The 26297-nt window shown below is 42.5% G+C and overlaps 2 protein-coding genes across 3 annotated transcripts in view; both read left to right on the top strand.

Moving 5' to 3' along the window:
- Nucleotides 1-7924: 7924 nt before the first annotated feature.
- On the top strand, nucleotides 7925-10032 carry bdkrb1 (bradykinin receptor B1). Of its 2 annotated transcripts, XM_021582978.2 has the most exons (2): nucleotides 7925-8032; nucleotides 8672-10032. In XM_021582978.2, the coding sequence occupies exon 2, from the start codon at nucleotides 8686-8688 to the stop codon at nucleotides 9754-9756; it is 1071 nt and encodes a 356-aa protein (XP_021438653.2). In that variant the 5' UTR covers nucleotides 7925-8032; nucleotides 8672-8685; the 3' UTR covers nucleotides 9757-10032.
- A 6821-nt stretch (nucleotides 10033-16853) lies between these two features.
- LOC110504332 (G-protein coupled receptor 4-like) overlaps nucleotides 16854-26297 on the top strand; it is a 29945-nt gene continuing 20501 nt past the window's right edge. The window contains exon 1 of the mRNA XM_021583109.2: nucleotides 16854-17793. Coding sequence (XP_021438784.2) covers nucleotides 16854-17793 — 940 coding nt within the window. The remainder of the gene's footprint in view (nucleotides 17794-26297) is intronic.

Genomic DNA, 26297 nt, shown 5'->3' with positions numbered 1-26297 from the left:
CAGTTGTGAAGAAGGCACGACCAACACCTTTTTCCCCTCAGGAGACTGAAAAGATTTGGCATGGGTCCCCAGATCCTCAAAAAGTTCTACAGCTGCACCATCGAGAGCGTCCTGATCAGTTGCCTCACCTCCTGGTATGGCAACTGCTCAGCATCTGACCGTAAGGCGCTACAGAGGGTAGTGTGTACAGGATGTCAGGAATCCCCAGTCACTGGGGCTTCCTGACATCCAGGACCTATATACTAGGTGTTATCAGAGTAAGGCCCCCAAAAAATGTAAATATCCCAGTCACCCATGTTATAAACTACCGCACGGCAAGAGGTACCAGAGCGCCAAGTCCAGGACCAAAAGGCTCCTCAAAATCTTCTACCCCCAAGCCATAAGACTGCTGAACAACTAAACTAATCAAACGGCCACACAGACTATTTACATTGACCCGCCCCCCCCCCCCCCATTTGTTTTTACAATGCTGCTACACGCTGGTTATTATCTGTGCAGAGTCACTACAAATTACCTCGATTAACCTGTACCCCTCACATTGACTCAATACCGGTACACCCTGTATATAGCCTCGTTGTTGTTATGTACATTTCTTGTGTTACAATTTGATAGATTTGATTCTTATTTTTTTTACTTTATTTTATTTAGTAAATATTTGATTAACTCTATTCTTGAACTGCATTGTTGGTTAAGGGCTTGTAAGTAAGCATTTTACAGTACCTGTTGTATTTGGCACATGTGACAAATAACATTTATTTGGGTGGCTACTTTGAAGGATCTAAAATATAAAATATATTTAGATTTGTTTAACGCTTTGGTTACTACATGATTCCATATGCGTTATTTCACAGTTTTGATGTCTTCACTATTATTCTGCAATGTAGAAAATGGTCAAAATAAAGAAAAACCCTGAAATTAGTAGGTGTGTCCAAACATTTGACTGGTACTGTATATCATTACGCCTTTCTTTGAGGGCCTAGTCACACCCTAACTCAGTGGTCTGAAATTCCTGATTTTCAGGCCACATCAAAGTCTACAAATCACATTATGCTGGATTGCAAATGGATGTGTAATTCCTGTTGGAATCCAGAGTGACAACATCTAACAATTGGAACATTTAAATTACCTGCAACTTACATTGATTACTGCCAAGGTAGGGTGAATGCATTTTTGAGACTACCTAAATTATATAACTGGAACAGTCATTTCATTAACGGGTACAGAAAGTCAAACTACTAGTAGATTGGATTAGTTTAGAAAAATGTATGTTATCTATGTTTGTGTAGCACAAGATTAATCAACCCAATGAATGTACATGCAAGAACACAGGTATTGAAATAAACAATTCTGAAAATCATCATAGAATAGAGCATTCTGGGAGATATGTTAACAAGTGGTGTGGTTTTGAGTGGTTTTGAGCAAACATACATTTGTAATTTTACTCAAAAATCTTGTTCAAATTCAGCTAACTTCCAGCAGAGTTTGTTGATTCCACGTACAATTCTAAGGCAACAAGCTACAATAGAATTGTCAGCTTGCTCAACGTTTGGACATATAGCTAAACCACTCAACAAGTTTTTTTACGTTGTTTGTTGAATGAAAAAACATTCACACATTACTGTAGCTCAATTTCTTGTGCTTCTGAAGTACACCCAACTCACAGAATAATCCTAATTAAGCCATTGGTTAAATTGGCTTTTTTGCTGTGTTTTTACCATTGTTTCGGTGAAGTAATTGATGAGGAGCAGAGAGGAAAGCATTTCAAATCAAATCAAAGTTTACTTGTCACATGCGCCGAGTACAACCTTACAGTGAAATGCTTACTTACAGGCTCTAACCAATGGTGCGTGAAAAAAAGGTATGTGTGTGTGTGTGTGTGTGTGTGTGTGTGTGTGTGTGTGTGTGTGTGTGTGTGTGTGTGTAGATAGGTAAAGAAATAAAACAACAGTAAAAAGACATTGGAAAAAAGAGTAGCAAGGCTATATACAGGGCTATACAAGGCTTATTGAGGTACTATGTACATGTAGGTATCGTTAAATTGACTACGCATATATGATGAACAGAGAGTAGCAGAAGAGAGGGGTTGGCGGGTGGTGGGACACAATGCAGATAGCCCGGTTAGCCAATGTGCGGGAGCATTGGTAGGTCAGGCCAATTTAGGTAGTATGTACATGAATGTATAGTTAAAGTGGCTATGCATATACAGTGGGGCAAAAAAATAATTAGTCAGCCACCAATTGTGCAAGTTCTCCCACTTAAAAAGATGAGAGAGACCTGTAATTTTCATCATAGGTACACTTCAACTATGACAGACAAAATGAGAAAAAAAATCCAGAAAATCACATTGCAGGATTTTTAATGAATTTATTTGCAAATTATGGTGGAAAATAAGTATTTGGTGGCTGACTAAATACTTTTTTGCCCCACTGTAAGATAAACAGAGAGTAGCAGCAGAGTAAAAGAGGGGTTGGGGGAGGCACACAATGCAAATATTCCGGGTAACCATTTAGTTACCTGTTCAGGAGTCTTATGGCTTGGGGATAAAACTGTTGAGAAGCCTTTTTTACATGTACATCTAGACCTGGCACTCCGGTACTGCTTGCCATGCGGTAGAAGAGAGAACAGACTATGACTGGGGTGGCTAGGGTCTTTGACAATTTTTAGGGCCTTCCTCTGACACCGCCTGGTGTAGAGGTCCTGGATGGCAGGCAGCTTTGCCCCAGTGATGTACTGGGCCGTTCGCACTACCCTCTGTAGTGCCTCGCAGTAGGAGGCCGAGCAATTGCCGTACCAGGCAATGATGCAACTGTTCAGGATGCTCTAGATGTTGTAGCTATAGAACCTTTTGAGGATCTCAGGATCCATGCCAAATCTTTTTAGTTTCCTGAGGGGGAATAGGCTTTGTCGTGCCCTCTTCACGGCTGTCTTGGTGTGTTTGGACCAATCTAGTTTGTTGTTGATGTAGACACCAAGGAATTTGAAGCTCTCAACCTGCTCCACTATGAGAATGAGAATGGGGATGTGCTTGGTGCTCCTTTTCCCGTAGTCCACAATCATCTCCTTAGCCTTGGTTATGTTGAGGTAGAGGTTGTTATTCTGGCACCACCTGGACAGGTCTCTGACCTCCTCCCTATAGGCTGTCTTGTCGTTGTCGGTGATCAGGCCTACCACTGTTGTGTCGTCATCAAACTTAATGATGGTGTTGGAGTCGTGCCTGGCCATGCAGTCGTGGGTGAACAGGGAGTACAGGAGGGGACTGAGCACGCACCCTTGGGGAGCTCCAGTGTTGAGGATCAGCATGGCAGATGTGTTGCTACCTACCCTCACCACCTTGGAGCGGCCCATCAGGAAGTCCAGGATCCAGTTGCAGAGGGAGGTGTTTAGTCCCAGGATCCTTAGCTTGGTGATGAGCTTTGAGGGTACTATGGTGTTAAACGCTGAGCTGTAGTCAATGAACAGCATTCTCACATAGGTGTTTCTTTAGTCTAGGTTGGAAAGGGCAGTGAGGAGTGCAATAGAGATTGCATCATCTGTGGATCTGTTTGGGTGGTGTTTGAGCACACGTCCTGGTAATCCATCTGGCCCCGCTGCCCTGTGTATGTTCACCTGTTTAAAGTTCTTGCTCACGTTGGCTATGGAGAGCGTGATCACACAGTCGTCCGAAACAGCTGATGTTCTCATGCATACCTCAGTGTTGCTTGGCTCGAAGCAAGCATAGACGTGATTTAGCTCGTCTGGGAGGCTCGTGTCACTGGGCAGCTCGCGGCTGTGCTTCCCATTGTAGTCTGTAATAGTTTGCAAGCCCTGCCACATCTGACGAGCGTCAGAGCTGGTGTAGTATGATTCAATCTTAGCCCTGTATTGACGCTTTGCCTGTTTGATGTTTCATCGCAGGATTTCTTGTAAGCTTCCGGGTTAGAGTCCCGCACCTTGAAAGCGGCAGCTCTACCATTTAGCTCAGTGCAAATGTTGCCTGTAATCCATGGCTTCTGGTTGGGGTATGTATGTACAGTCACTGTGGGGACGATGTCCTCAATGCACTTATTGATAAAGCCAGTGACTGACGTGGTGTATTCCTCAATGTCATTGGAAGAATCCCGGAACATGTTCCAGTCTGTGATAGCAAAGCAGTCCTGTAGTTTAGCATCTGCTTCATCTGACCATTTTTTTATAGACCGAGTCACTGGTGCTTCCTGCTTTAATTTTACCTTGTAAGCAGGAATCAGGAGGATAGAGTTGTGGTCGGATTTGCTTCCGGTTCAAAAACTGAGTGGCACTCCTAGTTTAAAAAAAACAGAGTGTAACTAGTCAGCGCCAATAATATTCTCCCCTGTTTCCCACAGGTACCCTACATTTACTCTCCTTTTGATAGACTGAAAACATATTTTTTTGCATTCCACTGAGGCTGTGCTGACTTATAGTACTGTGAGGAGGGAGATGTAGACAGAGTCCACAGAGAGTGTGCTCTAGAGGTCGACCGATTAATCGGAATGGCCGATTAATTAGGGCCGATTTCAAGTTTTCATAACAATCGGAAATCGGTATTTTTGGGCGCCGATTTAAACATTTTTTTTTTAGACCTTTATTTAATTAGGCAAGTCAGTTAAGAACACATTCTTATATTCAATGATGGCCCAGGAACGGTGGTTTAACTGCCTTGTTCAGGGGCAGAACGACAGATTTTCACCTTGTCAGCTCGGGGGATCCAATCTTGCAACCTTACAGTTAACTAGTCCAACGCAATAACGACCTGCCTCTCTCTCGTTGCACTCCACAAGGAGACTGCCTGTTACGCGAATGCAGTAAGCCAAGGTAAGTTGCTAGCTAGCATTAAACTTATCTCATAAAAAACAATCAATCATAATCACTAGTTAACTACACATGGTTGATGATATTACTAGATATTATCTAGCGTGTCCTGCGTTGCATATAATCTGACTGAGGATACAAGTATCTGACTGAGCGGTGGTAGGCAGAAGCGTTTTGCCAGCAGCTCTTCGTTGTGCGTCAAGCATTGCGCTGTTTATGTCTTCAAACCTATCAACTTCCGAGATGGGGCAGGTGTAACCGAAGTGAAATGGCTAGCTAGTTAGCGCGCACTAACTAGAGGGACGGAAGCTATACTGTTTCACTGGCAATACTAAAGTGCCTATAAGAACATCCAATAGTCAAAGGTTAATGAAATACAAATGGTATAGAGGGAAATAGTCCTATAATAACTATAACCTAAAACTTCTTACCTGGGAATATTGAAGACTCATGTTAAAAGGAACCACCAGCTTTCATATGTTCTCATGTTCTGAGCAAGGAACTTAAACGTTAGCTTTCTTACATGGCACATATTGCACTTTTACTTTCTTCTCCAGCACTCTGTTTTTGCATTATTAAAACCAAATTGAACATGTTTCATTATTTGAGGCTAAATTTATTTTATTGATGTATTATATTCAGTTAAAATAAGTGTTAATTCAGTATTGTTGTAATTGTCATTATTACACACAAAAACACACACACACATAAAAAAAATTGGCAGATTAATCGGTATCGGCTTTTTTGGTCCTCCAATAATTGGTATCGGTGTTGAAAAAATCATAATCGGTCGACCTCTAGTGAGTGCTCCATCTCATCCAGATCAGAGACCATCTGTTACCTGCAGCTCTGTTTACATGATTGTACATCACAGTGATTTATGTAAAGAGCTGAGGCGTGCTTCACAAGGCAACAACACGCACAGCCTGTGCACTCTCACTGATAACAATATTAGCCATTCCATTCTCTTATCCCCAGTCTATTAGCTCGCCATCCACTTTAGTTTGAACCAGGTAGTAGCGGTTTGAGAGAAATTAGAGAAGTAGTGGTACACATTTTTAGTACTTTGACATCAAAAGCTTTTTTTAATGTTTTACAATATAACATTTCGCTTTAACATTGACACACATAATCTGTCTTAGGACAGCTCCCCAAATGGTCTCAAACTGGTCAAGGGACCCTCTCATAGAGGGTGTGCTCATTGCCAAGAAGGAGTGTAACCACACAGAAGCCTGGGAGTGGGTGTACTGCATGCAGCTAGCCTACATGTCCATCATCTGCCTGCTGGGCATGCTGGGTAACTCCTTCGTCCTGTGTGTGTTCTGCTTCCAGAGTAGACACGCCACCATGGCAGACATCTATCTGGGTGACCTGGCCGCTGCAGACCTCCTCATGGTGTCCTGCCTGCTGTTCTGGGTGGTGGCCGTCTTACAAGAGTTTCACTGGCTGTTCGGCGAGCCCATGTTTCAGCTGGTGAACATTGTCATTGGGAGGAACTACTACTGCAGCGTCCTGTTCCTCACGCTGGTCAGTGTGGACCGGTACCTTGTGCTGGCTCAGCCCCTGTCGTCCCAGGGCAAGGGGAGAAGACCAGCCTGGGCCAGCGAAATCTACCTGGGTGTGTGGATGGTGAGTTGCCTCCTCAGCCTCCCCGCTCAGTTCTTCCACTCTGTCCACTTTTTTCCCTCACCTGGGGGTGGAGGCGTGCTACGTGGCGTACCCCCACAATGTCTGCAGGATGCGCTACAACCTGACTGTCAACATAGTGGGCTTCCTGGTTCCTGTACCTATTGTGTCCTTCTGCAGCTACCACATTATCAGGGTGCTCCGGGACAACAAGACGAGCAGGATGAGGAGCACGGCGGCAGGCTGGAACGGAGAGGAAGGCTGCCCACCTAGTACTCAGCGCCTTGGCCGTATTCATCCTCTGCTGGCTGCCTTACCAGGAGGTTATCTTCCTCGAGACCCTTTATCACTACGAAGTCATCTCTGGTTCTGGCTTGGTGGATGCATTAGACATCAGCACTCAACTGGCTACCTACTTGGGCTACAGCAACAGCTCACTGAACCCTTTCCTGTATGTGATTGTAAGAAAGACACATTATTACCTATAGCCCTCAAACTCATCTCTGGACCTTGAAGCAAGTGCCACCCCCTTTTTTATCCCCATTTTCATGATTACGATCTTGTCTCATCGCTGCAACTCCCCAACTGGCTTGGGATAGGCGAAAGTCGAGTCATGTGTCCTCCCGCCTAACTGCGCTTCTTAACACCCGGATCAAACTACAGGCTGTAATGATGCTGCAATACTGTGATGACTTTAGACCGCTGAGCTACTCGGGAGGCTCGATGTCACTTCATTTTTTTATTATTCCCCTATAGTCAAGGACTGATTTAGACCTGGGACACCAGGATGGTGCAATTAATTATCAGGTTGAACAGAAAGCCAGCAGGCTCTGGACCTCATAGGGTAAGAATTGAATGCCCCTGACCTATAGCATGGGACCTACAGATGTAGCATCTTAATTTGACCTATATCGTCACAGAATAATCCTTCAGCAAGATGATTTGAACGTTTAGTCCATAGTGTTGCTTGATCGGTGGTTAGGCTGTTAGCTGGCCAAAAGTAGGCTACATGAACAGTGCAAAACTGTTTTTAATGTAACCTTGTGTTTGTGTGGGTTTTCAGTGAATTTATGTCAATCACAAAGCTCATCTGCAGTGCAGGAACATTATTCAGCAACAAAAGAGTGATCAAATTAAGATGACTCATAATGAAATATAAACAGAGGGTATTCAATTATTAGCCTTAAATCTACTGAAAAAAAATAAATAATGGATTAAGCTAGCTACTTGGCCCTGGGCCTGTGGTTATGTGTATGTGTTTTTACACAGTGCCAAAATTCTAAAATAAGTGTTTGTACCATTGGAGAAGAAGCCGTTCACTTCACAAAATACATGTTTTCTCTCTTTGAGTATTCCTACATTCTCACCTGACCTTCAGGCGAACTGAAACTGGCTTATAAACAAATTGAAATACACGGTCGGACAAGGGTGTGGAAGAATGTTGTATACAGAACCAAACTTTCCAGCCCATCTCTCCCTAACTCAGTGAGAAGCTTAAAGACAAACAACACTACATGGTCTACTGGATTGGTGTGTGTGATAAACTGCAGTGTTTTCTTCTCCTTACTAAAATATATTTTCACACGATTGGCACAAGGTAAGCGATTTCTTACAAATGCATATTTTAACAAATGTTCCTTGGGATGACATTCGTGAGTCAGGCTTCTGAATAACGTAATGGTACAGAGACAAAGTCATTTAGTACATATGAATACTGATAGACCAAAAACACTGAGACAGACACTTGTGAGGTTATTCAACTTGACAAAAAAAAAGCTTTATTTATTTGATCAGTCATGTATCTGTATGTTAAGGACGTTCTGCTCAGAGTTGCAACTAATAAATGGAGAAGCAAAAAAACCAATTGGCTGTTATGAGTTACTAAATCACATTTGAAAAAAAGTATTCAATTAGTTCAAGTCAAGTCTTTATCAAAACCTCCTGCTTAAATCCCACTTTTCTCACACAACACCAGAAATACATAAGTTGTTGTTGGATTCAGCATATTTATGCAACCACAGCTAATTGTTTGATGACCTTTCAAGAGAGTTTGGACTCTTTAGCGTTCAGTTTTGATATATATCTGGCTTTGATGAAGACAGTCTGGAGATTGATTACAGAATAGTTACTCACACATAAAATATTAAACTTCAGTGTCACAATATTAAGATGAATATTGTTGATTAGTGGATAATACGCTCAGATATTACATTTTGACATTTTCTTATGACAACAGAGCTGGTGGTCTCCATGGCTATGCTCCCGTCAGAAAACAACAGGTCTTTCCTTCCCACCACCAAGACACCTCTCCACAATGCCACAGAATGGATCCTGGTCCACAGCATCATTCCTCCCTACATCTTCACCCTATGTGTGACAGGGCTGCTGGGTAATGGCTTTGTCCTGCTGGTCTTCCTTCTCCAGAGGGAGCAGTGCTCCGTCCCAGAGATCTACCTGGGAAACCTGGCCCTGGCTGACCTGCTCCTCCTGGCCTGCCTGCCCTTCTGGGCCATGAACATCCTTAATGACTACAACTGGCCTTATGGAGACTTCTTGTGCTACGTAGTCAATCTGTCTATCACTGTCAACTTCTACACCAGCATCTACCTGTTGGTGATGGTGAGCGTGGACCGCTACTTAGCGCTGGTGAGGACCATGAGGGCCAGGTGGCTGAGGAGGAAGCGCTACGCACGGGCGATATGCCTCATACTGTGGCTGTTTGGGCTGCTGATAGGGGGTCTAGCTTCGCTTCACAGAAAGGTGACGTTCATTGAGGAATATCGGACAATGGCGTGTATTCTGGAGTATCCTGACCACTCTGGGGAGTCTTGGAAGCTGGCCCACAACCTCCTGTTGAACATAGTTGGCTTTGTTGTGCCTGTTGTGGGGATTTTTTCCTGCAGTTGTAACATTATCAGAGCCCTGAGGAAGAGGAGGCAGAGTGTTTACATCGAGGGTGGAAATGACAGGAAGGCCACAGTCCTTGTTTACGCCGTGACGCTGCTGTTTTTTGTATGTTGGAGTCCCTTCCAACTCTTCACCTTACTCGATATGCTGTGTGATGCAGAGGTCTTGGATGAAACATGGCATTATACACTGGACATTGGTACCCAGTTTTCAACCTACCTAGCAATTCTGAACAGTAGCCTAAATCCTCTGTTGTATGTATTTTCTGGTCAGTATTTTAGGAGGAAAGTTAGCACCATCTACAAGAGAACGAAGAATCGCAGGAGATCTGATACAATGGCATTTCAGCTTTCAATTGTATCAACCTACCTCCACAGGACTGATCAAATCAAACCTGTTGTAATACAGACATGAGTTCCTCCATTTTCCTGCACATTTGTTTGATATCTTGTAGTTATTGCACACTAAATTGCATTATCAATGTTGAATTACACAATGTAGCCACATAAAATGTGTGCAATCTTGAACTACATTATGTAGGTCTATAAGGTTTAGATTGTGTAGGAGATATGTTTACGGGCACGGAAAAATATGTGATATAAATACTATGCATGCCAGTCTCTCTTGGAGTTGAGGAGAGACTGACTGCATCACTTATTTTTATAAGAAACATTGTGTTGAAAATCACAAATTGTTTGCATAGTCAACTTACACACCGCTCTGATAAACACTTATCCCACCAGACATGCCACCAGGGGTCTTTTTACAGACCCCAAATCCAGAACGAATTCAAGAAAGTGTATAGTATTATATAGAGCCCTTATTGCATGGAACTTACTTCCATCTCATATTACTCAAATAAACAGCAAATCTGGTTTAAAAAAACAGATAAAGCAACACCCCACGGCACAACCCCTCTCCCCTATTTGACCTAGATAGATTGTGTGTATACATTGATATGTAGGCTACATGTGCCTTTAACAAAAATATATGTAGTTGAGCTGTTCTTGTCTGATGATGTTCTGTATTAGGTCATTCTGTATTATGTTTCATGTTTTGTGTGGACCCCAGGAAGTGTAGCTGGTGCTTTTGCAACAGCTAATGGGGATCCTAATAAAATACCCCAAAAATCTCAATGTCACCTGTCACAATGTCAAATTTAACAAAATGGTATGTTCTAGCAGTGAAGATCACGGGATGATCTTTTAATGTCTCCTGTGTGTGCGTGTGTGCTACACACTTCTAGATTGCCCCAAAAACCTTGTCTTGTCACAATAAATGATGGCCTTTAAAATGCCAAACACATCTATGTTAACGCCTAAACATTGTATGACATTTCTCTCGCCAGTACCCACATTTACTGTACATCTACCATTCTTCTTTTCAATAAAGTTATTTAATACATATGAGGAAATGTCTCCTGTGTGACATTGGAGAGAATACTATTTGTATCTTGACACAAATATCAATGATTCCAAAGACACCTATAGGAATAAATGTATAGTCATTTAATGATAATTTTACAAGACCAAAGTCAGGAGAGGTGTCTGCCTAGCTGTGCTCTTTTGCTTTCTAGACTGGTTCTGGTTGCTCATGTTTGTATATATAGTTTGTTAACTTGAGTGTATGACCACCCACATTCTATAACTATTTGTATGTGTAGGTCTAGTAGTCCATTTTGAGATGTCAAGTCATTGTTCACACTCAGGAGACCCAACGGAGAGAAGTTCCAAGCTATAAACTGCAGATGAGCCAACATCATGTTTGTTGCTATTCATAATAGTTGTGGTTTCTGCACCACAGTGAAGTTTACACCATAGCCTATGAAAACATCTTTACAGTAACAAAAGTACTGTTTCAGGTCACACTTTATTTGTATAGTCTGGATAATCATACTATCAACAATTTGTTGATAAGCAACTGCTTGTTAAGATTACGGTTAGGGTTAGAATAAGAATAAGCATCAGGGTTAAGGTTAGGATTAGGATTAGTATTAGTAGATAGTTAGTCTATTTGTAGATGCTCTACAGACTATCCAAATAAAATGTTACCCAAAAGTCACCTCTTGGAAAACCAACTCTCCTCTTTTGTGTGCTTAAACATATACATACGATTTCTGAACTGCAAATCACCCATGTATAATTGTTGAGTTCACCATTCACTCATCTGCCCAGCACACAGTTCTCTCATCTGCAGTGCTGCTCTCATGTGATAGCTCAGAGGGAATTTAACAGAGAAGACTAAATGCTAGAGACTAACATTGTTTGACATTCACTTCAGGATACTTAGCTCAACAGTCACATCTTTGACCATGAGAGAATGCAGGTTCTAGAGCAAAAACCATGAAATTCCTAGTGAAATCTTGGCTTATAAAATCATTTGTGGAGTGTTTCTTGCATTTTTTGAGAGGAGCTGTGCCATTTGTCATTGTGCACAGGCAGTGGTGACCCGTCATTCAAGGCTCTGCCCCAACTGTTTTGAGCCTGTTTTGCATGTTATTTTGGCATAAAACCATGTCATACATATATATATATACTGTATTTATATACACATTGAGTTAATAAAGCCACATACAAACATGGTCTATTTTTTGTTTTCTTGAGTAAGGCAGCTCCAAAATACAGCTGTTTCAGCCTAGCTCAGTGCTTTCTGTGGTGGCGAGGAAAGCCAACAAAAAATACGGAGCGTTGAGCTGTGATTGGCTCAGTGTTCTGTCACTCATGGAGACACTACCCCACCGCCAAGTCTAAGGGTAGAGCTAGAAAATTCTAGCCCCTTTGGTGCTACCATAGAGTTACAGTACATTAGAAGTGCCAACCCAAGAAGGATCAAGGTCATTGGCCACAGATATAACGTGATTTGAAGTAATTTTATGTACAGTAGCTTTGATTGGACTGCAACTAACATAGACAATCACCCACAATCCACAATGCCAAAAAAGGCTACCTAAATATGGTTCCCAATCAGAGACAATGACTAACACCTGCCTCTGATTGAGAACCATATCAGACCAAACACAGAAACAGACAAACTAGACATACAACATAGAATGCCCACTCAGATCACACCCTGACCAAACAAAACACATAAACATACAAAGCAAACTATGGTCAGGGCGTGACATTCATGTAGGCCCTAACAGTTTGTGGGCACCGTTTGTCACCGTTATAGTGCAATTAATGTATTGTTCAGTGTTGTGTTGTGCAGGTACTTTGCTGGCATACATCCCACCAAGATTTACAGTGCCTTGCGAAAGTATTCGGCCCCCTTGAACTTTGCGACCTTTTGCCACATTTCAGGCTTCAAACATAAAGATATAAAACTGTATTTTTTTGTGAAGAATCAACAACAAGTGGGACACAATCATGAAGTGCAACAACATTTATTGGATATTTCAAACTTTTTTAACAAATCAAAAACTGAAAAATTGGGCGTGCAAAATTATTCAGCCCCCTTAAGTTAATACTTTGTAGCGCCACCTTTTGCTGCGATTACAGCTGTAAGTCGCTTGGGGTATGTCTCTATCAGTTTTGCACATCGAGAGACTGACATTTTTTCCCATTCCTCCTTGCAAAACAGCTCGAGCTCAGTGAGGTTGGATGGAGAGCATTTGTGAACAGCAGTTTTCAGTTCTTTCCACAGATTCTCGATTGGATTCAGGTCTGGACTTTGACTTGGCCATTCTAACACCTGGATATGTTTATTTTTGAACCATTCCATTGTAGATTTTGCTTTATGTTTTGGATCATTGTCTTGTTGGAAGACAAATCTCCGTCCCAGTCTCAGGTCTTTTGCAGACTCCATCAGGTTTTCTTCCAGAATGGTCCTGTATTTGGCTCCATCCATCTTCCCATCAATTTTAACCATCTTCCCTGTCCCTGCTGAAGAAAAGCAGGCCCAAACCATGATGCTGCCACCACCATGTTTGACAGTGGGGATGGTGTGTTCAGCTGTGTTGCTTTTACGCCAAACATAACATTTTGCATTGTTGCCAAAAAGTTCAATTTTGGTTTAATCTGACCAGAGCACCTTCTTCCACATGTTTGGTGTGTCTCCCAGGTGGCTTGTGGCAAACTTTAAACAACACTTTTTATGGATATCTTTAAGAAATGGCTTTCTTCTTGCCACTCTTCCATAAAGGCCAGATTTGTGCAATATACCACTGATTGTTGTCCTATGGACAGAGTCTCCCACCTCAGCTGTAGATCTCTGCAGTTCATCCAGAGTGATCATGGGCCTCTTGGCTGCATCTCTGATCAGTCTTCTCCTTGTATGAGCTGAAAGTTTAGAGGGACGGCCAGGTCTTGGTAGATTTGTAGTGGTCTGATACTCCTCCCATTTCAATATTATCGCTTGCACAGTGCTCCTTGGGATGTTTAAAGCTTGGGAAATCTTTTTGTATCCAAATCCGGCTTTAAACTTCTTCACAGCAGTATCTCGGACCTGCCTGGTGTGTTCCTTGTTCTTCATGATGCTCTCTGCGCTTTTAACGGACCTCTGAGACTATCACAGTGCAGGATCATATATACGGAGACTTGATTACACACAGGTGGATTGTATTTATCATCATTAGTCATTTAGGTCAACATTGGATCATTCAGAGATCCTCACTGAACTTCTGGAGAGAGTTTGCTGCACTGAAAGTAAAGGGGCTGAATAATTTTGCACGCCCAATTTTTCAGTTTTTGATTTGTTAAAAAAGTTTGAAATATCCAATAAATGTCGTTCCACTTCATGATTGTGTCCCACTTGTTGTTGATTCTTCACAAAAATATACAGTTTTATATCTTTATGTTTGAAGCCTGAAATTTGGCAAAAGGTCGCAAAGTTCAAAGGGGCCGAATACTTTCGCAAGGCACTGTACATGCTAAAATCGGCACTGTCCACAGGTAATATGCATGTTTGTAACTAATATGTAAATAAAGTAAAATACTAATCAAAACATTATTCACAGTAATACCCCCGTTGGACTTTCACCACAAGAACGAGGGAATTATGAGGAAAACCATTAAGCAAATATTTTCATTGACGGAGCCAGAAAGTTGGCAGGTAAACAATTAGTGTGAGAGCAAAAGTAAAAAAACATCCAGGAGAACAATGTTACCAAATACACCAAATCATCATCATTTCAATCTCTGTCGACCACTGTTGATAACGTCTGACACGAACTTGCATAATTAGGCATGTGTCCTCTCCACATCTGCCACATACTTTACATAGCCTACAAGAAAACTCACACGTCTCTTCCCTTCAGTTTACAAGACATTGAGGTGGGATTTTAAATCAAGTTAGGGGTTGACATAATTGCTAAATGAGTTCTACAATCATCAGTGTTGTCTCAGTCCCCATTCCCAACAGGGTGCTAAGCAAGATGCCACACCACCCACGGAGATCCTATTCAATTATTCTATAATGATTCTGTATGTAATTCCATCTCCCACAATTCACCAATCATTGGTTCTTTGCATTTTTATGGCTCTCTAGTAGGTCAACTTCCTAGCAAATGCATCCCCAACCAACCCACAATTAACCATCATTTCCAAACTGTATATTCCAGGCTTTTAGTTTTTCTTAAAAAACTGATCTGTCAGACATTTAGATCAGTGTATGTCCTGAGTTGTCAGTTCTTCAATTTCAGTTATCCGCAATCTGGACCATCATGGGTAATTAGCCATCTGGGGCCCCAACAGCTACAATATCCCTGTTTAGGATAGTTTAACCTTGCTAACAGTCCTCAAACCCATCACTTTGTGACGTCTGCCATTATGTATAATGAAAGCTGTTTCTATTTTAATCCAATGCTATAGGAAGGAAATTAGGTAGTAGTATCCTCCTTCATGGTCCAACTATACCAATAGAGAAAAATGTGTTTGTTGCGCCAACGTAAACTAATAAATTATGTTTGATGCAAATGTCATCAAAAACTTCCAGATTATGATTATATATATTCAAATAAGGTCACATGTGGTTATACCATTTTGTATCTAAAATGACTGAACAAAACATGTGAGAAATGTCTGCTGTTGGACAGGCGTCCGTGTGATTATACAAGGCCCACAAGTTACGGACCCAACATTTTCTCTCTTGCTGTGAGTCTGTGTTAAAGGTCTCAGCGTAACAATTTACGTGATCAAATGTTGACAGAGGAGACATAACAGTGGGGTCGATGCAGCTGTGTGTAGCAGGCTGTTTGTTTGTCAGCTCTACCTTCATGACTTGGGCCCCGTTTTGGACTATGACCTAGATTTTAAACTTTATTTTAAGCCTTTTCAAGAAATGAGAATTACAGCAAAAATGAAAGCAATTCAAATCAAATCGTATTAGTCACATGCGCCGAATACAACAGAATACCTTACAGTGAAATGATGAATACAACAGAATACCTTACAGTGAAATGATGAATACAACAGGTGTAGTAGACCTTACAGTGAAATGCTTACTTGTGAGCCCCTAACCGACAGTGCAGTTCCAAAAAAATACGTAAAGGAATAAGAGATAAAAGTAACAAGTAATTAAAGAGGAGCAGTAAAGAAAACAACAACATATACAGGAGGGTACCGGTACAGAGTCAATGTGCGGGGGCACTGGTTAGTTGAGGTAGTATGTACATGTAGGTAGTGTTAATTAAAGTGACTATGCATAGATGACAACAGAGAGTGGCAGTGGTGTGGAGAGGGGAGGGGGGGGGGGGGCAATGTGAATAGTCTGTGTAGCCATTTGAATAGATGTTCTTATGGCTTGGGGGTAGAAGCTGTTTAGAAGCCTCTTGGATCTAGAATTGTCTGATGATTGGTGCTGGACCAATTGGCATATAAAGAAAAGGTGACAGGTTGAAGAAAAAGCTTAGCAACGGAATCTAAATTGTCATTTAGTAGTATCAATATCCTAAATTTAGAAATAAAATTTAATGGCAATTATTTTGTTATTGATAACCAAATATCTATGCTGGTCATCACTAGTTACCATAGCCACAAAGTCATAAACTGTGTCTATTTCTACAATTTCTCCTCTTAAAATCTGATTTGAAACCTAACCCTAACCTTAAACCACACTGAATATAGCCAATTTTAACAATATGGCTGTGTTAACTAGTGACAATCCTGAAAACACCAGTAGAGCCATTCTCACAACAGCTCCATCAGTTCCAGAAAATGTATTTGCATGAGTATAATTTGCATGGAATACAAGAAAGGGAAAAGGGTACACCTAGTCAGCTGCACAACTAAATGCATTCAACCGAAATGTGCCTTCCACATTTAACCCAATCCCTCTGAATCGACATCCATTTAAATCAGTGCCAGGAGAGCAGTTGTTGTAGGGGGTTAACTGGGAAGAACAGCACATTTTTCCACCTTGCTAGCTCAAGGATTTTAATCAGCAACCTTTCGGATACTGGCCCAATGCTTTTAACCAGGGCATCCCAACTTCCATTTTTCTCATTGAACCATAGGAATACAATAGGTGACAACAACGCAGAGCACCCAGAGACATCCAACTCAGCGAGGGCAAAGATGGACCCAACTGCAGTACCACTCAATCAGACCAATTCTAACCTGTCTGACTCTGCCTGCATTAAAAATGACTGGGTGGACGGGCACATGTACCTAGCAGCCTACTCCCTCTTCTTCATCATGGGCTTCCCGGCTAACTGCCTGTCTCTGTATGTGGCCTGGGTGTTAATGAGGAAAGGAAACAACTTGGCCGTGTACCTGGTGAATCTGTCCATCTCAGACCTCCTCTATACGGTCTCCCTGCCCGTATGGATCGAGCTGGCCCTGGGTCGGCCCGTAGGGGACACCTTCTGTAGCCTGGTGTCTGTGGTAATGTACAACAGCTTCTACATCGGGTCTGGTCTCCTCTGCTGCATCTCAGTGGATCGCTACCTGGCCGTGGTCTATCCTCTCTACTTCAACTGGGTGCGGCTGGTGCGTACTGCAGTGGCAGTTTGCGCTGCATTGTGGTGTGTAGAACTGTCTATCCACATCTATCTTCTTCATCAAAAGGGGGCGCTGCAGGACTTCTCCGCCAGGCGGCTGTGTAAGGAGGGTATGCCCATGGCCCAGGCGGACGCCCACGTTGCTCTGACCAGGGTGGTTCTGGGGTTCCTGCTCCCCCTTCTCATCATGACCTTCTGCTTCCATCAGATTGTTTTGGCACTCCGCGACAGTGCCTCCTTGCTGGCCCGGGAGCGGAGGAAAGTCAGCCTCCTGTTGCTGCTCCTCCTGGTGACATATGTGGTGGCCTTCGCCCCCTTCCAGGCTGTTATGTTCCTCAGAGGGGTGCTGGAGCCAGGGGAATGTAGCATGGCAGTGAAGCTCAGGGACCCATACATGGTGCTGGTTGCCTGGACGACACTCAACAGCATGCTGGACCCTATTTTCTACTGTCTCATCAGTCAGAGTGCCAAGAACGAGATGACTAAAGTGCTGCAAAGATGCAATAGATGCAGCAGTCAGTTAAAGAAGTGCAAAACTATTTACACAATTACATAAGCTAAGAAATTATTCATGATAAATCCATTAAAAGTATTTTACTGTGAAAATGTCATGTCAAACTTGCTTTATGCTACAATGCTTGTTAGAAGAAAAAAATATGAATTGGGACCTGTAACAGTAGGCTCCATTATAGAGTACTGTAACTAACCTTATTTGCAATATATTCAAATGGTGCCTTTGTGAGGCTAGTATAGTACTGCTGTTTAACAATCCACTACTGTATAATCTTGTTAAAATGTTTTCTATGCAAATTTATATTCAGACCCTAACACATATTTCTGTGAAGGTACAGTGCCTGAATAGTATCTGATAAAGTTATGGTATCCTATATCCTACAACTATTTTATATGGACAACCAACAGGTGATTGCCAAAATAAAAGAAAACCAACATAACCTGTAAGGCATTGGGCCACCACGAGCCGCCAGAACAGCTTCAATGTGCCTTGGCATAGATTCTGCAAGTATTTTTCCACGACAAACTCCATAATTTGGTGTTTTGTTAATGATGGAGGAAAACACTGTCTCAGGCGCCGCTGCAAAATCTCCTAAAAGTGTTCAAATAGGTTGAGATCTGGTTTCGCACGCACGCACGCACGCACGCACGCACGCACGCACACACACACTCACTCACTCACTCACTCACTCACTCACTCACTCACTCACTCACTCACTCACTCACTCACTCACTCACTCACTCACTCACTCACTCACTCACTTTAAACCCCCTATGATTCTTTGAGACCACTCTTTCAAAGTCATAGATCTCTTCTAGCCAAAATATGGAGCAACTGGGCATTTTTATACTTGACCCTAAGCATGATGGGATGTTAATTGCTTAATTAACTCAGGAACTACACCTGTGTGGAAGCACCTGCTTTCAATTTCCTTTGTATCCCTCATTTACTCAAGTGTTTCCTTTATTTTGGCAGTTACCTGTAAGTACAGTGCCTTCAGATAGTATTCACACACAGTATTCTTGTTGAACTGTTGCCATGCACCTGCAAAGAGATTGCTTAGATGTGCGAGTGCCTTTTGAATTTTGTGTTACAACCTGAATTTAAAATGGATTCAATTGAGAGTTTGTGTCACTGGCCTACACACAATACCCCATAACAGGGTTCCCCAAATAATAATTTATTGTTGTTATTGTTAGATATTATAGACTGTAAAAACACCAGGAATTCAGCTCCAAGTATTAATTTAAGAAATCTGTTCAAGTATTCCCACGCATAATAGCGAGACGTGACCGTATACAAATGTAAGCAAGGTTTTAAATGTTTTAGTCAAACATTATACTGTGTCTGTTTGGGCTTCTTGCGGTCAATTTGCAATATACATATGTTTTGTAATTATGTTTACATTATACATTTCAGTCATTTAGTAAACGGTCTTATCCAGAGCAATGTACATGAGCAATTAGAGTGCCATGTTCAAGGGCACATCTAAAGATTTTTCACGTAGTTGACTCAGGGATTTGAATCATTGACCTTTCGATTACTGGCCCAATGCTTTTCACTGCTATTCTACCTGCCCGTTACGGCCCCCCAACCACCCACTGAAGAAGAAAAAAATGTCCAGTAGCTGAATCCAGTTGATGATCCCTGCCCTATAATGTCAACGTGGAATTTTTACAAATTAATACAAATGAAATTCAAATGTTATTTGTCACATGCGCCAAATACAGCAGGTGTACAGTGAAATGCTTATAAGCCCTTAACCAACCATTCAGTTAAGAAAAATAAGTGTTAAGTAAAAAGTGGTTATTAAATAACAAATATTTAAAGAGCAGCAGCAAAATAACCGCAGAGAGGCTATATACAAGGGGTACCAGTACGGAGTCAATGTGCGGGGGCACAGGTTAGTCGAGGTAATTGAGGTAATATGTACATGTAGGTACATAACCTCTATGTGATCGGTGTCCCTATACCGGAACGGTTGTTGCTAACGTGCGCTAATAAAATCAAACTTTATTTGTCACATGCGCCGAATACAACTAGTTTAGACTTCACCGTGAAATGCTTATTTTTTTTATTTTCTTATTTTACCTTTATTTTACCAGGAAGGCCAGTTGAGAACAAGTACTCATTTACAACTGCGACCTGGCCAAGATAAAGTAAAGTTACACATGGGATAAACAAACATACAGTCAATAACACAATAGAAAAATCTGTATACAGTGTGTTCAAATGAAGTAAGGAGGTAAGGCAATAAATAGGCCATTGTGGCAAAGTAATTACAATTTAGCAATTAACACTGGAGTGATATATGTGCAGAAGAGGATGTGCAAGTAGAAATACTGGTGTGCAAAAGAACCAAAAAAACAAAAACAAATATGGGGATGAGGTAGGTAGTTGGTTGGATGGGTTATTTACAGATGGGCTGTGTACAGGTGCAGTGATCTGTAAGCTGCTCTGACAGCTGGTGCTTAAATCTAGTGAGGGAGATGTAAAGACACAAGATATATACATAAATACAGTATGGGGATGAGGTAGCTGGATGAGGTAGCAGGTGGAGTGATCGGTAAGCTGCTCTGGCAGCTGATGCTTAAAGTTAGTGAGGGAGATATAAGTCTCCAACTTCAGTGATTTTTGCAATTCGTTCCAGTCATTGGCAGCAGAGAACTGGAAGGAAAGGTGGCCAAAGGGGGTGTTGGCTTTGGGAATGACCAGTGAAATATACCTGCTGGAGCAAGTGCTACGGGTGGGTGTTGCTATGGAGACCAGTGAGCTGAAATAAGGCAGAGCTTTACCTAGCAAGGACTTATAGATGATATGGAGCCAGTGGGTTTGGCAACAAATATGTACCGAGGACCAGCCAACGAGAGCATACATGTCGCAGTGGTGGGTAGTATATGGGGCTTTGGTGACAAAACGGATGGCACTGTGATAAACTGCATCCCATTTGCTGAGTAGAGTGTTGGAGGCTATTTTTTAAATGACATCGCCGAAGTCAAGGATCAGTAGGATAGTCAGTTTTACGAGGATATGTTTGGCAGCATGAGTGAAGGATGCTTTGTTGCAAAATGGGAAGCTGATTCTAGATTTAATTTTGGATTGGAGATGCTTATTGTGAGTCTGGAAGGAGAGTTTATGATCCAGCCAGACACCTAGGTATTTATAGTTGTCCACATATTCTAAGTCAGAACCGTCCAGAGTAGTGATGCTAGTCAGGCAGGTGGCAGCGATCGGTTAAAGAGCATGTATTTAGTTTTACTAGCATTTAAGAGCAGTTAGAGACCAATGAATGAGTGTAGTATGGCATTGAAGCTTGTTTGGAAGGAAGGAAGAAGGACCATAAGTTTACAGAATGGTGTCGTCTGCATAGAGGTGGATCAGAGAATCACCAGCAGCAAGAGCGACATCATTGATACATAGAGAGAAAGAGTCGGCCCGAGAATTGAACCCTGTGGCACCCCCATAAAGACTGCCAGAGGTCCGGACAACAGGCCCTCCGATTTGACACACTGAACTCTATCTGAGAAGTAGTTAGTGAACCAGGCAAGGCAGTCATTTGAGAAACCAAGGCTGTTGAGTCTGCCTATAAGAACGCGGTGATTGACAGTCGAAAGTCTTGGCCAGGTCGATGAAGATGACTGCACAGTACTGTCTTTTATCGATGGCAGTTATGATATTGTTTAGGACCTTGAGCGTGGCTTAGGTGCACCCGGTACCAGCTTGGAAACCGGATTGCATAGCGGAGAAGGTACGGTGGGATTCGAAATGGTTGGTGATGTTTGTTCACTTGGCTTTCGAAGAATTTAGAAAGACAGGGCAGGATTGATGTAATCTGTAACAGTTTTGGCATAGAGTGTCTCCCCCTTTGAAGAGGGGGATAACCGCGGCTGCATTCCAATCTTTAGTAATCTCAGACGATATAAAAGTGAGGTTGAACAGGCTAGTAATAGGGGTTGCAACATGGCGACGGATCATTTTAGGAAGAGAGGGTCCAGATTGTCTAGCCCAGCTGCTTTGTAGGGATCCAGATTTTGCAGCTCTATCAAAACATCCACTGTCTGGATTTGAGTGATGGAGAAGCGGGGGGGGGGGGGGGGGGGGGGCTTGGGCCAGTTGCTGCGGGGGGTGCAGAGCTGTTGGCCGGTGTAGCCAGATGGAAAGCATGGCCAGCCATAGAGAAAAGCTTATTGAACTGACATTTTGGTGGCAGACTGGGAAGATAGCTTGGAGTATATACACACATGCTCCATTAACTCCAGACATCGTCTCATACAATTCAAGGTATTACACAGATTACACTATTCCAAAACCAAACTGCATAGGATGTTTCCTGATATATCCCCTATGTGTGATAAATTTCAACCTGCACTACTCCACTGCTTTGCCCTATGCTCTAGCTTGTATGGTTATTGGTGTGGAATTTTTGGGATCCTCTCTGATGTTCTGGGGACTTCAATAGACCCAGACCCACTTCTGATAATCCTGGGAGTGTCTGATTCCCTAAACGGATTAACCATCTCCCAAAAACAACTCATCTCTTACAGTCTCATTTCGGCAAAAAAACGAATCTTGTTGTTTTGGAAAAGGAGGGAAGCGCCCTCTACCAAATTATGGCTCAGCGAATTGGCAAACACTGTACACTTAGAAATAATTAGATATATTCTGAACAACAAATGATCAACATTCAATCAAATCTGGCAGCCTTTCCTCTCCCACTTGGACCAGTCGGCACTGTGAATTTGTAGTTTCTAACGTACTCTCAATTGTCATATTTTAATCTACCTTTGGGCAGCATGTGCTGGCCCCGCCACCCGAGCAGTCGGGAGGGGAATAAGGGGGAATAAGGGGGGGGATAAAGGGGGGGTGACACCTACCCTCTTTTTTTCTACCTGTCTTTGTTCTGTATGTCTTGTTTTTTTATATTTGTTTTGTTCCCAGAACTCTGGGTCTTGTTGTTCCTGTCTGCTCTTTTATGTTTAGATAAGAATTGTATACCTGCCTTTTATTCCTACATACCATTCCTGTGTGTGTTCAATAAAAATATTTGAAACAAGAAATGCTTATTGAAATTCTCAATTATTGTAGATTTATCGGTGGTGACAGTGTTTCCTAGCCTCAGTGCTGTGGGCAGCTGTGAGTAGGTGCTCTTATTCTCCATGGACTTTACAGTGTCCCAAAATGTTTAGGAATTAATGCTGCAGGGTGCAAATTTCTGTTAGAAAAAGCTTGCCTTTGCTTTCCTTACTGACTGAGTCTATTGGTTCCTGACTTCCCTGAAAAGTTGCATATCGCGGGGACTATTCGATGCTAGTGCAGTACGCCACAGGATGTTTTTGTGCTGGTAAGGGCAGTCAAGTCTGGAGTGAAACAAGGGCTATGTCTGTTCTTAGTTCTACATTTTCTGAAAGGGGCATGCTTATTTATGATGTTGAGGAAAGAACTTAAAAGAACACCAGGCATCCTCTACTGACAGGATGAGGTCAATATCCTTCCTGGATACCCGGGCCAGGTCGATTAGAAAGGCCTACTTGCAGAAGTGTTTTAGGGAGCGTTTGACAGTGATGAGGGGTGGTCGTTTGACCGCGGACCCATAACGGATGCAGGTAATGAGGTAGTGATCACTGAGATCCAGGTTGAAGACAGCAGAGGTGTATTTTGAGGACAAGTTGGTCAGGATGATATCTATGAGGATGCTCATGTTTACAGATTTTGGGTTGTACCTGGTAGGTTCCTTGATCATTTGTGTGAGATTGAGGGCATCTAGCTTAGATTGTAGGATGGCCGGGGTGTTAAGCATATCCCAGTTTAGGCCACCTAACAGTACCAATTCTGACAATAGATGGGGGGCAATCAATTCACATATGGTGCCCAAGTCACAGCTGGGTGCTGGGGGGGTCTATAACAAGCGGCAACCGCAAGGGACTTATTTCTGGAGAGATGTATTTTTAAAAGTAGAAGCTCAAACTGTTTGGGCATAGACCTGGATAGTATGACAGAACTCTGCAAGCTCTCTCTACAGTAGATTGCAAGCCCTTAACTCTTCTTGAACTGCAATGTTGGTTAAGAAAACATTTACCAAGTAGACTAAAATATAAAGTAACAATAAAAAAGTAACACAATAAGAATAACGAGGCTATTACAGGTGGCACCGGTACCAAGTCAGTGTGTACAGGTTAGTTGAGGTAATTTTTACATGTAGGTGGGGGTGAAGTGACTATGCATAGATAATAAACAGTGAGTATCAGCAGAGTACAATAGAGGGCGTGGGTACATTGTAAATTGTCCGGAGGCGATTTTATTAGTTGTTCAGCAGTCTTATGGCTTGGGGGTAGAAGCTGTTGAGGATCCTTTTGGTCCTAGACTTGGCTCTCCAGAACCGCTTGCCGTGCGATAGCAGAGAAAACAATTTTATGGGATTTCCTTTGACACCGCCAATTATATAGGTCCTGGATGGCAGAAAGCTTGGCACCAGTGATGTACTGGGCTGTTCACACTACCCTCTGTAGCACCTTACAGTCAGATGCCAAGCAGTTGCCATACCAAGCGGTGATGCAACAGGTCAGGATACTCTCGATGGTGCAGCTATAGACCCTTTTGAGGATCTGGAGACCCATGCCAAATCTTTTCAGTCTCCTGATGGGGAAAAGGTTTTGTCGTGGACTCTTCATGACTGTCTTGGTATGTTTGGACCATGACAGTTTGTTGTTGATGAGGACACCAGGGATCTTGAAACTCTCGACCCACTCCACTACAGCCCTGTCGATGTTAATGGGGGCCTGTTCGGACTGCCTTTTCCTGTAGTCCCCGATCAGCTCCTTAGTCTTGCTCACATTGATGGAGAGGTTGTTGTCCTGGCACCACACTGCCAGTTCTCTGACCTCCTCCCTATAGGCTCTCTCATTGTTGTCGGTGATCAGGCCTACCACTGTGTCGTCAGCAAACTTAATGATGGTGTTGGAATCGTGTTTGGCCATGCAGTCGTGGGTGAACAGAGGAATGCAGGAGGGGACAAAGTACACACCCATGAGGGGCCCCAGTGTTAAGAATCAGTGTGGCAGACGTGTTGTTGCCTACTCTTACCACCTGGGGGCTGCCCGTCAGGAAGTCCAGGATCCAGTTGCAGAGGGAGGTGTTTATTCCCAGAGTCCTTATCTTAGTATCAAATAAAATAAAATAATTGATGTAGCCCTTCGTTCATCAGCTGATATCTCAAAGTGCTGTACAGAAACCAAGCCTAAAACCCCAAACAGCAAGCAATTTTATTTTATTTATTTTACCTTTATTTAACCAGGTAGGCAAGTTGAGAACAAGTTCTCATTTACAATTGCGACCTGGCCAAGATAAAGCAAAGCAGTTCGACAGATACAACAACACAGAGTTACACATGGAGTAAAACAAACATACAGTCAGTAATAAAGTATAAACAAGTCTATATACAATGTGAGCAAATGAGGTGAGAAGGGAGGTAAAGGCAAAAAAGGCCTTGGTGGCAAGGTAAATACAATATAGCAAGTAAAACATTGGAATGGTAGTTTTGCAATGGAAGAATGTGCAAAGTAGAAATAAAAATAATGGGGTGCAAAGGAGCAAAATAAATAAATTAATTAAATACAGTTGGGAAAGAGGTAGTTGATAGGGCTAAATTATAGGTGGGCTATGTACAGGTGCAGTAATCTGTGAGCTGCTCTGACAGTTGGTGCTTAAAGCTAGTGAGGGAGATAAGTGTTTCCAGTTTCAGAGATTTTTGTAGTTCGTTCCAGTCATTGGCAGCAGAGAACTGGAAAGAGAGGCGGCCAAAGAAAGAATTGGTTTTGGGGGTGACTAGAGAGATATACCTGCTGGAGCGTGTGCTACAGGTGGGAGATGCTATGGTGACCAGCGAGCTGAGATAAGGGGGGACTTTACCTAGCAGGGTCTTGTAGATGACATGGAGCCAGTGGGTTTGGCGACGAGTATGAAGCGAGGGCCAGCCAACGAGAGCGTACAGGTCGCAATGGTGGGTAGTATATGGGGCTTTGGTGACAAAACGGATTGCACTGTGATAGACTGCATCCAATTTGTTGAGTAGGGTATTGGAGGCTATTTTGTAAATTACATCGCCAAAGTCGAGGATTGGTAGGATGGTCAGTTTTACAAGGGTATGTTTGGCAGCATGAGTGAAGGATGCTTTGTTGTGAAATAGGAAGCCAATTCTAGATTTAACTTTGGATTGCAGATGTTTGATATGGGTCTGGAAGGAGAGTTTACAGTCTAACCAGACGCCTAAGTATTTGTAGTTCACGTATTCCAAGTCAGAGCCGTCCAGAGTAGTGATGTTGGACAGGCGGGAAGGTGCAGGTAGCGATTGGTTGAAGAGCATGCATTTAGTTTTACTTGTATTTAAGAGCAATTGGAGGCCACGGAAGGAGAGTTGTATGGCATTGAAGCTTGCCTGGAGGGTTGTTAACACAGTGTCCAAAGAAGGGCCGGAAGTATACAGAATGGTGTCGTCTGCGTAGAGGTGGA

This window comes from Oncorhynchus mykiss, chromosome 25 (genome assembly GCF_013265735.2).
Source record: "Oncorhynchus mykiss isolate Arlee chromosome 25, USDA_OmykA_1.1, whole genome shotgun sequence".
Classification (NCBI taxonomy): Eukaryota; Metazoa; Chordata; class Actinopteri; order Salmoniformes; family Salmonidae; genus Oncorhynchus; species Oncorhynchus mykiss.
Note: the sequence above shows the minus strand (reverse complement) of the source record. Positions and strands in the feature narration are given on the sequence as shown.